The sequence below is a fragment of the Meles meles genome, chromosome 4 (assembly GCF_922984935.1).
Source record: "Meles meles chromosome 4, mMelMel3.1 paternal haplotype, whole genome shotgun sequence".
NCBI lineage: Eukaryota > Metazoa > Chordata > Mammalia > Carnivora > Mustelidae > Meles > Meles meles.
Window position 1 is genome coordinate 154,322,222 of NC_060069.1, and position 12,973 is coordinate 154,335,194.

Here is a 12,973-nt window from a genome sequence, read left to right on the forward strand (position 1 = left end):
CGAATGAGACGTTTCCCTGGGGCCTCTCACCTGGGGATGCCTTGTGGCAGCTCTCTGCTAGAAAGGACAGGGGCTCTGGGCGAGGTAACCGGTGGTCGGTGCCGTAGCCTCAAGCCAGCTGGCAGCCTGTGGACCTCCAAATGCCGGAGGGAAAGGCTTCCCTTGGGATGCCAATCTTGACGAGTACAGACTTAGCTTCCCTCAGTTTGTTCCATTTATTGGTAGAGACATGTGGGTTTTTGCTGCGCTCTGTGTGCTGCATGTATCCGTGCCCGCGCACACGTGTGTGCGTTTGTATGCGGATACGAGCATGTGCATGGACAGGCACGAGCATTTGTGTGCACGTGTGTGTCTATACGTGTAATGTGCGCGTTTGTGCATGTCTGTGCATGCCTGCATGTCTGTGCACACACACACACGGCACGTCTGTGAGTTTATGCGGGGAACATGTGCACAGGCACACACGTGTGCGTGAGCAGGTGTGTGTGCACACACGCACGGATGTGTGTCCGCTGCGTGTGCACGTGTGTACATGCCTCCGTGCATGGACTGGGACAGCTGCTCCCAAGACAAGCAGTCCCTGTGTCCACTGTCGTCCTCTGCTAATACTGGTCCTGGGGCTACTCTCTGTTCTCTCTGCTACATGGCTCCTTGGAGCTTCGCAGCTCCCTCAACGTCTGCATTTGGTGTGTGGGTTTCTTACTTTTACTACGTCGGGTGGAGAGGGGACAGGCTGAGCCCGCTGCAGGCATGCCAAGGGGGCCTCCTGTCTCTCACCCCCAACTACCCGTCAGGGCCCTTCTGGGTGTTTCTGACTCACTTGCGAGACCAAGGCCGTTTCTCTACAATGTGGAATCACTGTCACCACCTTATTTTATTTTTAAAAAGTTTTTCTTCTATTAAACCCACTTCACCTGAGTAACTGAATTTAGTGTTAGTCAGAAGAGGATCACAGGCTATTTTTACTCAGAATGCAGAATCCACTTAGTGTGTTAAAGGCTGATCCATTTCCCCATCAGTCAAGAGTGCAGGCGTGGGAGAGTGTGTACGTTGCGGGGGTTGGGTTCCTTTGACCTACTGGACTCCTCGGACACTTCATGTCTATTTCAGGAAGGACCACGATTACGGCTAGAAAACAGCAAGGGCTCCAGTGTGGGAGATGGTGTTCAGATGAAAATGTTCAACCACTCCTTACTGTCAGCCAACCCTCGATAAAAATCACCTAATAAAACATAGCCTTACAATGCGATCCACCACTGTGCTCCTTACTATTACCTGAGTTGAAAACTTATGTCCCCATGAACACCCGCACACGAGTGCTTATAGCATTTTACTCATAATTACCAAACCCTAGAAGCCAACAAAATGCCCTTGAGCCGGTGAACGGATAAACAGTGGTACATTCAGCTAATGGAACGTTATTCAGGGCTAATAAGAGGCTCCCAGCCACAAAAAGAGAGGGAGGAATCTAAGATGCGCATTGCTAAGAGAAGGAAGCCAGTCTGAAAAGGCCGCATACCGTATGATTCCATCTACATGACGTTCTGGAAAAGGCGAAACCACGGAGACAGTAAATGGATTTGTGGTTCCCAGGGCTTGGGCAGGGGCATCGGGGAGGGATGAATAGGTGTTACAGGGGAATTTTAGGGCAGTGAAAATACTCTGCATGACATTATGATGATAGATAAGTACCATTATACATTTGTCCAAACCTATAGAACATACAACCCAAGGTAGCCTATGGACTTCAGTTAGTAATAATGGATCAGTATTGCCTCCCCAATAACAGAGATGTACCTCCCCAGTGCAAGACAGAAGCAACAGGGGGAACGGTGTGCTGTGTGTGGAGTGAAGTGATAGATGAGGAGCCCCTGTAGTTTGGCTCAACTTTTCCTATAATCCCCAAACTGCCCTAGAACAGAATCTATTAATTAAAAAAAAAACTGTCTAATAATATGGCCACAAAACACCTGATGGAAAGCAAAAAACGTGAAGTCAGCTTGCTGGAACAAACTAGTCGCAAATTGTACCTGTCCAGGGTGACACTGGTGAAGACGTGTCCATAAAATGGAGAGCGTGAAGTCACCCCACTGTTGGGGACAGTCCTCGCAAATGGCCGGGTAAGGAGACCAAGCCATGGCAACACTGCCACCTAGTGGTAGAAGGCAGACTTGCAAGAGCGTCGCTTGACAAGTCCCGTTTTCTGTGATGTTATTACTATACCTACATCTTTTTATAAAGCCCAGAGAAAGAAGGAATGGGGGAAGGAGGGAGGTAAGTCGGAGGCATAAGGAGAGCTTGGCTGTCCAGGGACCATGTCCCTAACATTTTCCATCTGACAGACAGAAGGCAGAAGGTCAGATGGGGAGAGACCAGAAGGTTGCTACACAGGTTAGGCACGGAAGGATCTTGAAGCATCTGTTTGTTTAAAAACATCTCTGTCATGTAATACTGCCCATACACACTGCTTGATGTTGATTCCCACCATACACGACCGGCCAAAGTGGAGGGACCCCCTCGTTCAATGAGTCTCTACTGGGGGCTTCCTCTGGACTGGGCATCCCTTGTAGGGAGGGGATGTTATGTCCAGATGTCTGTCCATGTCTTCTGGAAATATGAGCAGACTTCTAGTCCTTTTTTCTGGGTGCAAAGAGATGGACCCTTTGACTAGGAAAGGGGGCAAGAATGCACACTTTGGAGGGTGACTCTGGAGCTGGAGGGGGGGGACCTTAGGGCTCCTGTCTGGGAGGGTATGTTTAGAGGGACACCAACAGCCAGTTGCACAGGGGAGACCCATGGAGCAAGAGGCAGGGAGAATGAGAGTGAGCCTCCTTATGGCTCTGTTCAGGTGTTAAAACTTAGCCGGTTAGTGGGTGGCCGAGGATGGGCAGCTTTGCCCCGACAGAGGAATGTCCCTTTTATGAAGGGTCTGTAAGTGACCTTCTGGCCCCACGGCTCTTGCCCAGGTTGGACTGTGTATCAGTTTCTGAGGGCTGTGGAAATGAAGCACCACTCACTGGGAGGCTTAAAACAAGGGCGATGAGCTTTCTCAAGGTCCTGGAGGCCAGAAATCAAGGTGTCAGCAAGGGGATGCTGGCTCCAAAGCGCCGGGGGACGGTCCTTCCTCACCCCTTCCAGCTTTGGAGGGCTCCTACTCCTCCTCAGGCTGTGGCTGCATTGCTTGGCCTCTGCCTCCACAGTCACAGGGCCTCCCTTCTGGCCTCTCTGACACCAAATCCCCTTCTCCTATAAGAACGTCATCCCTGGATTCCAGGCAGCCCCTTCCCCCATCCAAGGTGACCTCCTATGAACTCAATCCCACCTGCAAAGACCCTGTTTCCAAATAAGGTCACATTCACAGGTGCTGAGAGTCAAGTCCTCAACATACCTTTTTGGGGTCACTTTCAACCCACAGCATCCCTCCTGGTTGCTCTGCAGAATCATCCAGCAAGAACTGCGTTCTTTCCCCAGGGGGCCAGAGCTGCTCTGGTCTGGGGTGCGGCATCGTGTTAGGAAAACACAGTGGTTCCTTGTTGGTGTTTCTGGCCCTTTGGTGTGTCCCTGACTTTGGGTTCCTCTGAGTCAAGGGGAAGCTCCACTCAGGTGTTTCTGCCCCAGGAAAGGGCCAGCTGTCTCAAGTCTCCAACCAGCTAGCCTGATACGTTGTTGATAATCAGAATGATTCCTACAAAAAGAGAAATCCACAAATGGTGTCATTCTGCTCCCAAATGTTGAATGCATCACATCAGGAGGAAAGGGGCTGTGATCCCAGCACCCACCCACCCCACCGGAAGTAGTAGGCTGGTAACAAATTTGAACACGGTCTCCCCACTGGAATGGGAGCAAGTACTTGATGGTGGTCAGATCGCTTCTGGGGCCTCCCACACTCCCAAGTTTTCATCCTACATGAACTCAAAGCAAGCAAACAAAAGATTTCTAGCTAAAACCAGTCCCTGTCCATCAGCCTATCCCCCTCTGCTGCTTTGTTTTCTCCATGAAGCTTATCATTATTCTAGGCAGTCGATTTTTTTATACTATTATCAAGATTTTTGATTATTTTGTTTTGCCTACTATCCTGCATTAGCTGGTTATGGCTGCTGTTAAAAAAAAATCACTGTAGGGGCGCCTGGGTGGCTCAGTGGGTTAAGCCTCTGCCTTCAGCTCAGGTCATGATCTCAGGGTCCTGGGATCGAGCCCCGTATCGGGCTCTCTGCTTGGCAGGGAGCCTGCTTCCTCCCTTCTCTGGCTGCTGCTCTGCCTACTTGTAATCTCTCTCTCTCTCTCTCTCAATCTGTAAAAAAAAAAAAGAAAAAAAAATCACTGTAAACATAGTGGCTTAAACCAATACAGATTTATTGTCCTATAGTTCCAGGGGTCAAGGCCACGGTGGGTGTTACTGGTCCCACTAAAATCAAGGGTGTCTGCGGGGCAGGGCTGTGTCTCTTCCTGGGGGCAGCACCAGCTTTCTTGCCTTCCTGGCTTTGGAAGCTGCCCTCAGTTTCGGCTTGTGGTCCCTCTCCATCCTCAAAGCCCACCGAGATCACACCACCACCTTTGCTTCCGTCATTCGGTCTCTTCCTCTTCCCCGGTGACTCTGCTGCCTACCCTCTTCCATCTTTTCGGAACACGTGGGGTGACACCGACCTACCCACTTAGTCCGATATCATCTCTTTGTTCTAAAGTCAGCTGATTGGCGACTTTCCCTTCATCGGCAACCTCGATTCCCCTTCATCATATAACATCTTCAAAGATGCCAGGAATTAGGGTGTGACCCTCTTGGGGGGGATTATTCTGCTCCCCGCAGTCTCCTGCTCCCACATGTAGGTTTCATGAAAGCAGGACCTTTTGTCTATATTGTAAAAACGCAAATGGGATGACGTCATCTTCGTACTTGTCCTCCTTCACGATCTCCCATGGTCTTCCTATAGGATCAGGCATCCTTGCCAGCAGGAATCTGCCTGTGGTCCCCCCATCATGGGCCCTGAAGATAAAGATTTGAGACAAAGGAAGTGATCCTGGGAAACTCTGAAGGAAGTGGGGAAGGGAGGCAAAAGGAGCGTATGCTGGTTGCATCAGTGGGCAGGTGACCAAGGCCAGCTTGGTGGCTCCTTGTGCGCAAGTGTGGAGAACACCCTTCCGTTGTCCACTCAAAGAACTTGGAAGCTGGGGTGTGAGTCTTCCATCGGCCAGCAAGAACGGTTGCTGGAGGTGTTGACTCCCTAGCACCTGTGGCTGGGAAGTCTTCAGGGGTATCTCAGGTGCATGTAGAGGGATGTTGATGGCTTGTGAGCAAGGAGAGGATTGGGAGGGGTGCCTGCTACAGCCTTATGTCCCCAAGGGTGCCTGGCAGGTCTGAATACACCTACTTGTGTGATACGGGGCTGCTTTACACCAAGACAGTGGGAGCTCTGTGCAAATCTTAAGTTTCCTGAAGGTCCTTGGATGACCAGCTTGTGCCGGTTTGCCCAGGATTTTCCCGGTTTTTGCACCTAACCTCCCTGCCACTCCCCACCCCCCAATCACCCCGCGTACTTAGTCCAGGGAAAACGCAGACAGATGGGACACCGTCTCTGGTTACTACTCTTGGACAAGGTCATGCTGAGATGAGCAAGTTAGTGATTGAGAAGGTGCTGTTTATATATGCAACTCTCCTGGGGGCACCCAGAGCTAGCTTGTCTACACTGTTATGGATGTAGAGATCCGTGGGGGTACATTGGCTTCACCCAGTTCCACGGCCCCCTTGACATAGAGATAGAGCACACACGTCTTGGCGGTCAGAATTTGAAGACCTGGGCATTCCGTGCGACTGAGAAAGGGCAGTGGAGGAATTGTGCCTGCAAGTTTTGGGACCTCCCCATGGTTGTTGCCATTTCTCTTCTTATTGTGCCCTATCTCTACCTTTGTCAAAGTCGCTTGTGCTCCAGTGAGGACTTGCCATGGCTGGATCCTGGGTCAAGGATGCAGTGCTCTCTAGGCTGACCACTTGCCTCTCTCCTCAATCACCTCAAATGTCTTAGAAATAGGGCATTTCTAGCCCTATTGAACACACCAGGGCCTTTCTTCCTTCTGGAACTTTCCATGTATTGTTCCCCTGGATTCCTAACTGCCTTTGTTGACTCCCCAAGGCTTATCAAGGTGCCCCCTCTATGTTCTCAAAGTCCTTGGTTCTTGCCCCTTGGCACCCAACACATTGTATTATATTTGCCTGTTCTCTTGCCCAAACCCCTGCTGGACTGTCTTAGCCTTCTCGGACGTCTGTAACAAAATACCATAGACTGAGCTGCTTGAACAGCAGAAGTGTATCCTCTCATGGCTCTGGAGGCTAGAAAAGTCTGAGCTCAAGGTGTCAACATGTGTTCTGTCCCTAATGAGGGCTTTTTCTCTGGCTTGTGGATGGCAGCCTTCTTTTTCTGTCCTGGCATGGCTTTTCCTCTGTGTGTCTGCATGGAGAGAGAGAGGGGGGTGGTATCTAACTCTTCCTTTTTATAGAAGATCACCAGTCCTATCAGATTAGGACTCTACTCGTATGAAAGCTTTTTTTTTTTTAATTGAAAGCTTTTTGCTTTAAATATCTTCTAGAAGCTCTGTCTGCAAACACAGTCACCTTAAGGGGAAAGGCTTCAACATATGAATTTGGGCGGGGGTGGGGGCACAATTTAGTCCAGAGCATAGCCCGCAAGCTCCTTGGGGGCAGGGACGGCGCTTCACTCCTCACTGAGCTCTTGGTACAAATAGTGGCAGTAAATATCCCCTGAATAAACAAATGTACGAACGGAACAATAAGGGTATCATTGTATCCTCCAACACCTCTGTGAGGGGGCGTGCCAGTTATGATCGATCCCATTCATTCATTCCAACCTCCTTCTACTGGGTTTTCCTTTTCTGCAGAGGCTGGAGAAGCAGAAATCTCATTTCCCAGGTTGCCTTGCAAACAGGGCGCCACACGTGATTTGGGAGCTGCAGACTAGGTGCGGTAAAGAGGGAATTTGCAGGATTCTGTGCACAGAGAGACAGCAGTTGGGGGCATCTTTTTTTTTCTCTCTCTCTCTCTCTTTCATGCAGATTCAGCAGGTTTGTTTGTTTTTTTTTCCCATTTTATTTATTTTTTCAGCGTAACAGTATTCATTCTTTTTGCACAACACCCAGTGCTCCATGCAATACGTGCCCTCCCCATTACCCACCACCTGTTCCCCCAACCTCCCACCCCTGACCCTTCAAAACCCTCAGGTTGTTTTTCAGAGTCCATAGTCTCTCATGGTTCGCCTCCCCTTCCAATTTTTTTTTTTAATAAACATATAATGTAGATGGAACTAGAGCGTATCATGCTTAGTGAAATAAGTCAATCGGAGAAAGACAACTATCATATGATCTCCCTGATATGAGAACATGGAGAAGCAACATGGGGGGGTAGGGGGATAGGAGAAGAATAAATGAAACAAGATGGGATTGGGAGGGAGACAAACCATAAATGACTCTTAAACCCCTGGAGATTCAGCAGGTTTGAAGAGCCATTGAAGGTGTCCTGTCCTTGGAAGCAAAGGCAAAGTTTCTGTCCCTGGAGACTCCAGGGCTGTGTGGCTTCCAGAACTTGCCATGGAGTTAGTTAGAAGAAGCAGCTCCCCTGGTGGGTCTGTTCTGGAGTACTGGCCCGCGAGTCATTCCTGGAAACCTCCTCTGCAGCCTGCATTTTCAGCCCTTCTGAAGATTTTATAACCGCACACATGTTATTAAATACATTTCTGCTTAAAATAGCTAGACTGGTTTCTAGAACCTCAGGCGGACCCTGCCTAAAACAGATGGCAGTTCTCACACACTCACAGCATAGGTGAGACCTGAGAAGACCAACAGCTACCCAAGGTGGTTGAGGTCCTAAGTGCCTCTGCTGGTGCATGGCCCAGTGAAGACTAGGCAGGCGGGGAGTGTGTTCACAAAGTGGTATGGTCCTGCAGACACAGCCGACCAAGGGTAAGAGGAGGAAGGCAACTCAGTGACGAGACGGCAGGAGTACGGGATGAGAAGACTTCAGGGAATAGATAACCACAAGTTCCCCTTATCAAGCTGGCCATTGAGGGATAGAATGCAAGGCACGGTGGTGTCACAGGCGTGAGGCCTCTGAAGGAAGCCCGGGGTACACTTGCATCCTGCTGGGCCAGGAGGATGCCTCAGGTTTCAGGGAGAAGCCTGGTGCTATTGGCTCTGGGACTCAGATGGAATGTTGATGCAAAGTTGTTTTTCTGTTTCTGAAGTTCGCAGAAGCTGGTGGATAGGGATGTGGTGACTCTGTTGGAATCTGGTCCGGCAGCTCTTTTTCAGACACACAGCTTAGAAATTTCCTGAGTCCTGCCATTGCGCTGGAGAGCACCAACTCCTCCCCAGATTTTGGAGGAATTCATAGTGCTCAGTACACAGGTTCAAGAACATGGAGAATGGATTCTGAAGCAGAAAGTTCAGATCTTCCAGCATCGACGAGGAGTTGATGTAGTAAGTCACAACACCTGAGAACAGTTGGATTTGATCGTTTCCCTGATGGTGAAGTTCAGGAGTTTTGTCGCCTCCGATGGTCCCAGTGGTACCTTTCACTTGCATCTGCAACAGGACTCAAATGGCCCTGAGTGTAAAGAAGGAAGAGAGTTCCATGGTGTATCCATCGTTGGAGAGAGTAACCTCCCACAACGCTGTCTTTTGTTATGTGACCATTTACCACAGTGGTTGAGGCCACCCAGAGATTTCCAAGACTATAATCACAGTGTTGATGTTGATAAAACCGATGTCTTGATACAAGTTTGAAATAACGAACTAATAGCTTTTGACAAAGCAAAGTTTCTTTCCATCAGGAAATTGGTGTCTCATGCAGGATTTATTGTGATGGACCCAATGACTACATACTTCTGATCTCCTGGGGTCATGTGCTAAATAAACATTGATTCCTGGGCCCAATCTACACTTGCTGAATTGGAATTTCTGGGAATGGTGCAGTTATAATAGTGTCCGATTTATAAAAGCCTCAGATTATTGAAACCTGGAAGTCACTGGTCAGAAGCACACCTGACGTCAGAGTCATCTGCCTGCCAGATCTTTCAGTGCCTGTCCTAGGTGTTTCCCAGGGAATCTGAGCAGTGAGAGAATGAGCCTTGGAGCAGAGAAGTTTTGAGCCATTGTCCTGCATGCTTGCCTCAGTGTACCTTGTATCAGGGAACAGGTTCAACTGGCTCCTTCCTCCAGGGTGTCTGATGGGCTCAGCTGCCTGGGCTAGGGACCACCCCAGGTCTCACACCACACACCTGTCCACAAGCTTGAAAGAGCATTCGTCCATCTTATGCCATCCCGACTCTCGGAGCGAGTATATACGCATGCATTTATCATCCACCTTATTCCAGCGCCTCCGAAGATCGGTTTGGTTGACCAAAGTAGATTGTGGGAACGCCACTAAAAAATCTAAACTCGGGTCCTCTTTTCTTCTCCCCCAGCACCTTGATTTGTGACTTCAGGCCTTCAGAATTCTGAGAGAGTAAGTTTCTATTTTTATTACTTGCAGTGTAATATATGTGACGGAATATTTATTATTTTAACCATTTCTAAGTGTACAATCCAGGGGCATTAAATACTTTGGCAGTGATGTATAACCATCACCGCTGTCTTCACTTAAAACGTTATCAGCAATAAATAAATAAATAAATAAATAAATAAATGTTATCAGTCCCCCAATAAATTCTGTATCCATTACACAACAGATCTCTTTCTGCCCCTGTCTCCAGCCCCGGACAACCTCTATTTTGCCTTGTCTCTATTGAATTGGACTGTTCTTGTTCTGGGTACTGCCTATAAGTGGAATGATACCGCGTTTGTCCTTCCCTGTCTGGCTTGTTTCACTGAGTACAACGTTTCAAGACCCATCCACGTTGTATCATGTGTCAGAACAACATCTCTCATTATGGCTGAACAAAGGTCCATTGTAGGTATAGACCTCATTGGGATTTTCTTTTCATCTGTTGATGTGCACTAGGGTTGTTTTACCTTTTGACTATTGTGAACAACATGGCTGTGAAAGCTGGTGTACAAATATGTGTTTGAGTCTCTCCTTTTGATTCTTCAGGATTTTATACCGAGAGGTGGAATTTCTGGGTCATGTGATAACTCTGTGTTTAATTTCTTGAGGTTTTCCACAGTGGCTGCACCATTTTGCATTCTCTCCCCCCCCCCCTTTTTTTTGAGGAACTAAAAAAGGAATTTGTTTATTGAGGGTGAGAGAATGCAAACAAAACACAAACCAAAAGCTTATCTGACTATTCTTTCTCTCCTTCTCAAATGGGTGTTGGATTTTATCTGTACATTTTCTGAGGTCACCATCTGCCAATGGAATCCTTTATACAGGAGGAAGCTGTGGGACAGATTCCTTCAGAGACCCTTCAGGAGAACCCTAATTGGGCGGGAGTATTGCTCACTGTTGCCTACTTCTTTCCCTTCTACTACATGTGTACTACAAAATAGTCATTGCACACGATGGTGAGCCTCACAATTAGTGAGAAGAAACTCTGGAAGCCCACCTTGCCATCTCCACACTGATCGAGGTCCTCCATTATTTTGTCTATGGCCAGAGGGTCTTTTTGATTTTCCAAAAATCCAGAGAACTCCTTTTCCATGAATACTCTCAGGTCATCCTTTGTTGTGTAGCCTTTATCCTCAGCAAACTTGTGAAACAGGAACATCATGGTTTCCATGGGGTGTTCCATTTGAGACTGCATTTTGGTGAGGTCTGTGAAACCATGGACCGAGGTGCAGCAGGGATGATTGTCTGGCTGGGACACAGGGCCAGTCAAAAGCTCTCTTTCTTTAATCAATAAAAAGTATTTTTGGCTTTGTAACAAGTTTGAGGTGAAGCCCACATGGGGGCTCACTTGATGCTCTGTATTTGGTCTCCCTCCATCTGACCTGCCTCTGTCCCCACTATCCTCCCTCCATCTGTCCCACTGACAACTTCCATCTGCATGTGTTCCTCAGGCTCTACGTGATGGTAAGATGCCTGCAGGAGCCGCTACATCCAGTTATGTTTGAGTTTGTCTCATTGACTCTGAGTTTATTGGAGACACTTTAAAGTTCTGCCTTACTAGAAGCTGACTGGCCTCTGGAAGGCAAAGATAGCAGCTTTTTCCATTTGGTAAATGTCCCCCCACACACCCCATCTTGGGGCAACCTCTCCTCCCCAGGCACTGGGTTTGTGAGTGGAGATCACTGTTCATCTGGCGTGCATGGACTGTATCCCTCAGGGCTCTTCAGAGATGCAGAACCAGTAGGACATACAGAAAAGGGGATTTGTTATGGCGTATTAGCTTACAGAATCATGGAAGCTGAGGAGTCCTCCTGCTGTTTGCAGGCTGGAGGCTCAGGAAAGCCAGTGGTGAAATTCAGGGTGCCCAGGGTGGGAAAAGATTGATGTTTCCCCTAAAGCACGTGACTGGATCGCCCCTCCCTCTGCCCTTTGCTCTATTCAGCCTCTCAGTGGATTAGATGAGCCTCATTGGGGAGGGGATTCTACCTCACTGAGGCCCCTGATTTAAAGGCTAATCTGCTCTAGGAACCTCCTCCCAGACACACCCAGAAAAAACTTGTGCACCCCATGGCGAATCAACCTGACATAAAGTGAACTGTCACAGGGATTCAAGTTCTCCATCACTTTTGATCCTTCTTTCTTCCTTGACCTTCACACCCAGTTTCCTGCTCTGCCCAGCCAACACCCCCCAGCAGATAGTTTTTCTTGTACCTGATTCGCTCCCACCTATTTCAGTCTGTGTGAAGTGGTTACCACGGGCATCCCAGATGCAGAGGTGATAATGCACTCTTGGAGGTCTACTTGGTAAACTCCCCACAGAACAGAGGAGAAGGGGCTGTTTGTAGAACCTGGAAGAGTATAGGATCACTTCCCCCTCAGGACCAAGGTAACCTTGGGGCTTAGAAGGCAGTCTTGGGAGACCCACCGAATGTAAGAGAAAGGTATGGTTGATCAGGAAGATTTAAACAATGTGACCAGGGAGGAGTTTAGAGGGGGAAAAAAAAAGGGCGGGGGGAGAAGGTTAGAAAGTCACAGGTAAAGCATCCTGGTGCAGCCAATACTGTGCCATCAGAGGTTTCTCACAACCATGATAAATGTCTCTCTGTCCTGAGTCCATGCTCAACAAGCAACCTACTGATTACTAATTAGTGTCCCTTGGATGTTGTGACAAAAGTCCATTACTGGATCACTGTTAGAGATGAAAGGCTCTCTGAGGGGCCAGAGGGCAGATATAGGGCTCACAAGAGAGCACAATCTGACCACGATGGGCAGAGCTCTTGATGTGAACCCCAAGCCATCTGCACCTGTCTTCTCAGCCAGTGTCAACAGCATGGCGATGCCATTCAGGGAAGCCTTCCTTCCCCTGACACATAGACTTGAGTCTCACTTACCCTGCGTTGGGTCAACTTTTGATTCCTCCCAATGTCCCAGGGTTTCAAAACCGTGGCCTGAATCCAGACTGAATCCGAAGAGTCAAAAAACTGAGCTTCCTATTACAGCCACAGAGTCAAAAATGTGTCTCAGCTGTAAGTCCTAGGGGTCCAGAGTGGTCACCAGAGCCACAGCATGGGCGGGACACTGGCCTTGGATCTTGCTCTGTTCTCACTCCATCACCGCCCAGCCATGGCTGCCAGCTTACTGTGCCTGGGAGTGCAGTCTCCTTGGCAAACCAGAAGAGGATTGCTTAGGGATACTGCTTTACTACCCCAGCATGAGGAAGGAAGGTTTTTCCTCCCCTGGCAACAGTCCAGCCAATGAGAGACAGTCACAGCTCAGCCAATGAGTAGCCACTATACTTCAAACTCCCAGTTTGCTCCTATGGACTTTTTGCTCTTAACAGCACCTCCCCACAGTCACTTTTCATTTATAAAAGAGCGTTCTTCTCCCTTGTTCTGTAGACTTGCCAATGATTTTGCCATAGGTTTC

At 48.6% G+C, this 12,973-nt stretch overlaps 1 protein-coding gene across 1 annotated transcript; it reads right to left on the reverse strand.

Annotated features, from left to right (window-relative positions):
* Window positions 1-10,441: 10,441 nt before the first annotated feature.
* LOC123940913 (protein S100-A10-like) lies at window positions 10,442-10,742 on the reverse strand. Its single transcript, XM_046003899.1, has one exon. It carries the CDS (start codon window positions 10,740-10,742, stop codon window positions 10,467-10,469), a length of 276 nt encoding a protein of 91 aa, XP_045859855.1. The 3' UTR covers window positions 10,442-10,466.
* Between the last annotated feature and the right edge of the window lie 2,231 nt (window positions 10,743-12,973).

Coding starts and splice junctions, on each gene's coding strand:
- LOC123940913 (XM_046003899.1), bottom strand. CDS start 10,742: ATGCAGTCTCAAATGGAACACCCCATGGAAACCATGATGTTCCTGTTT.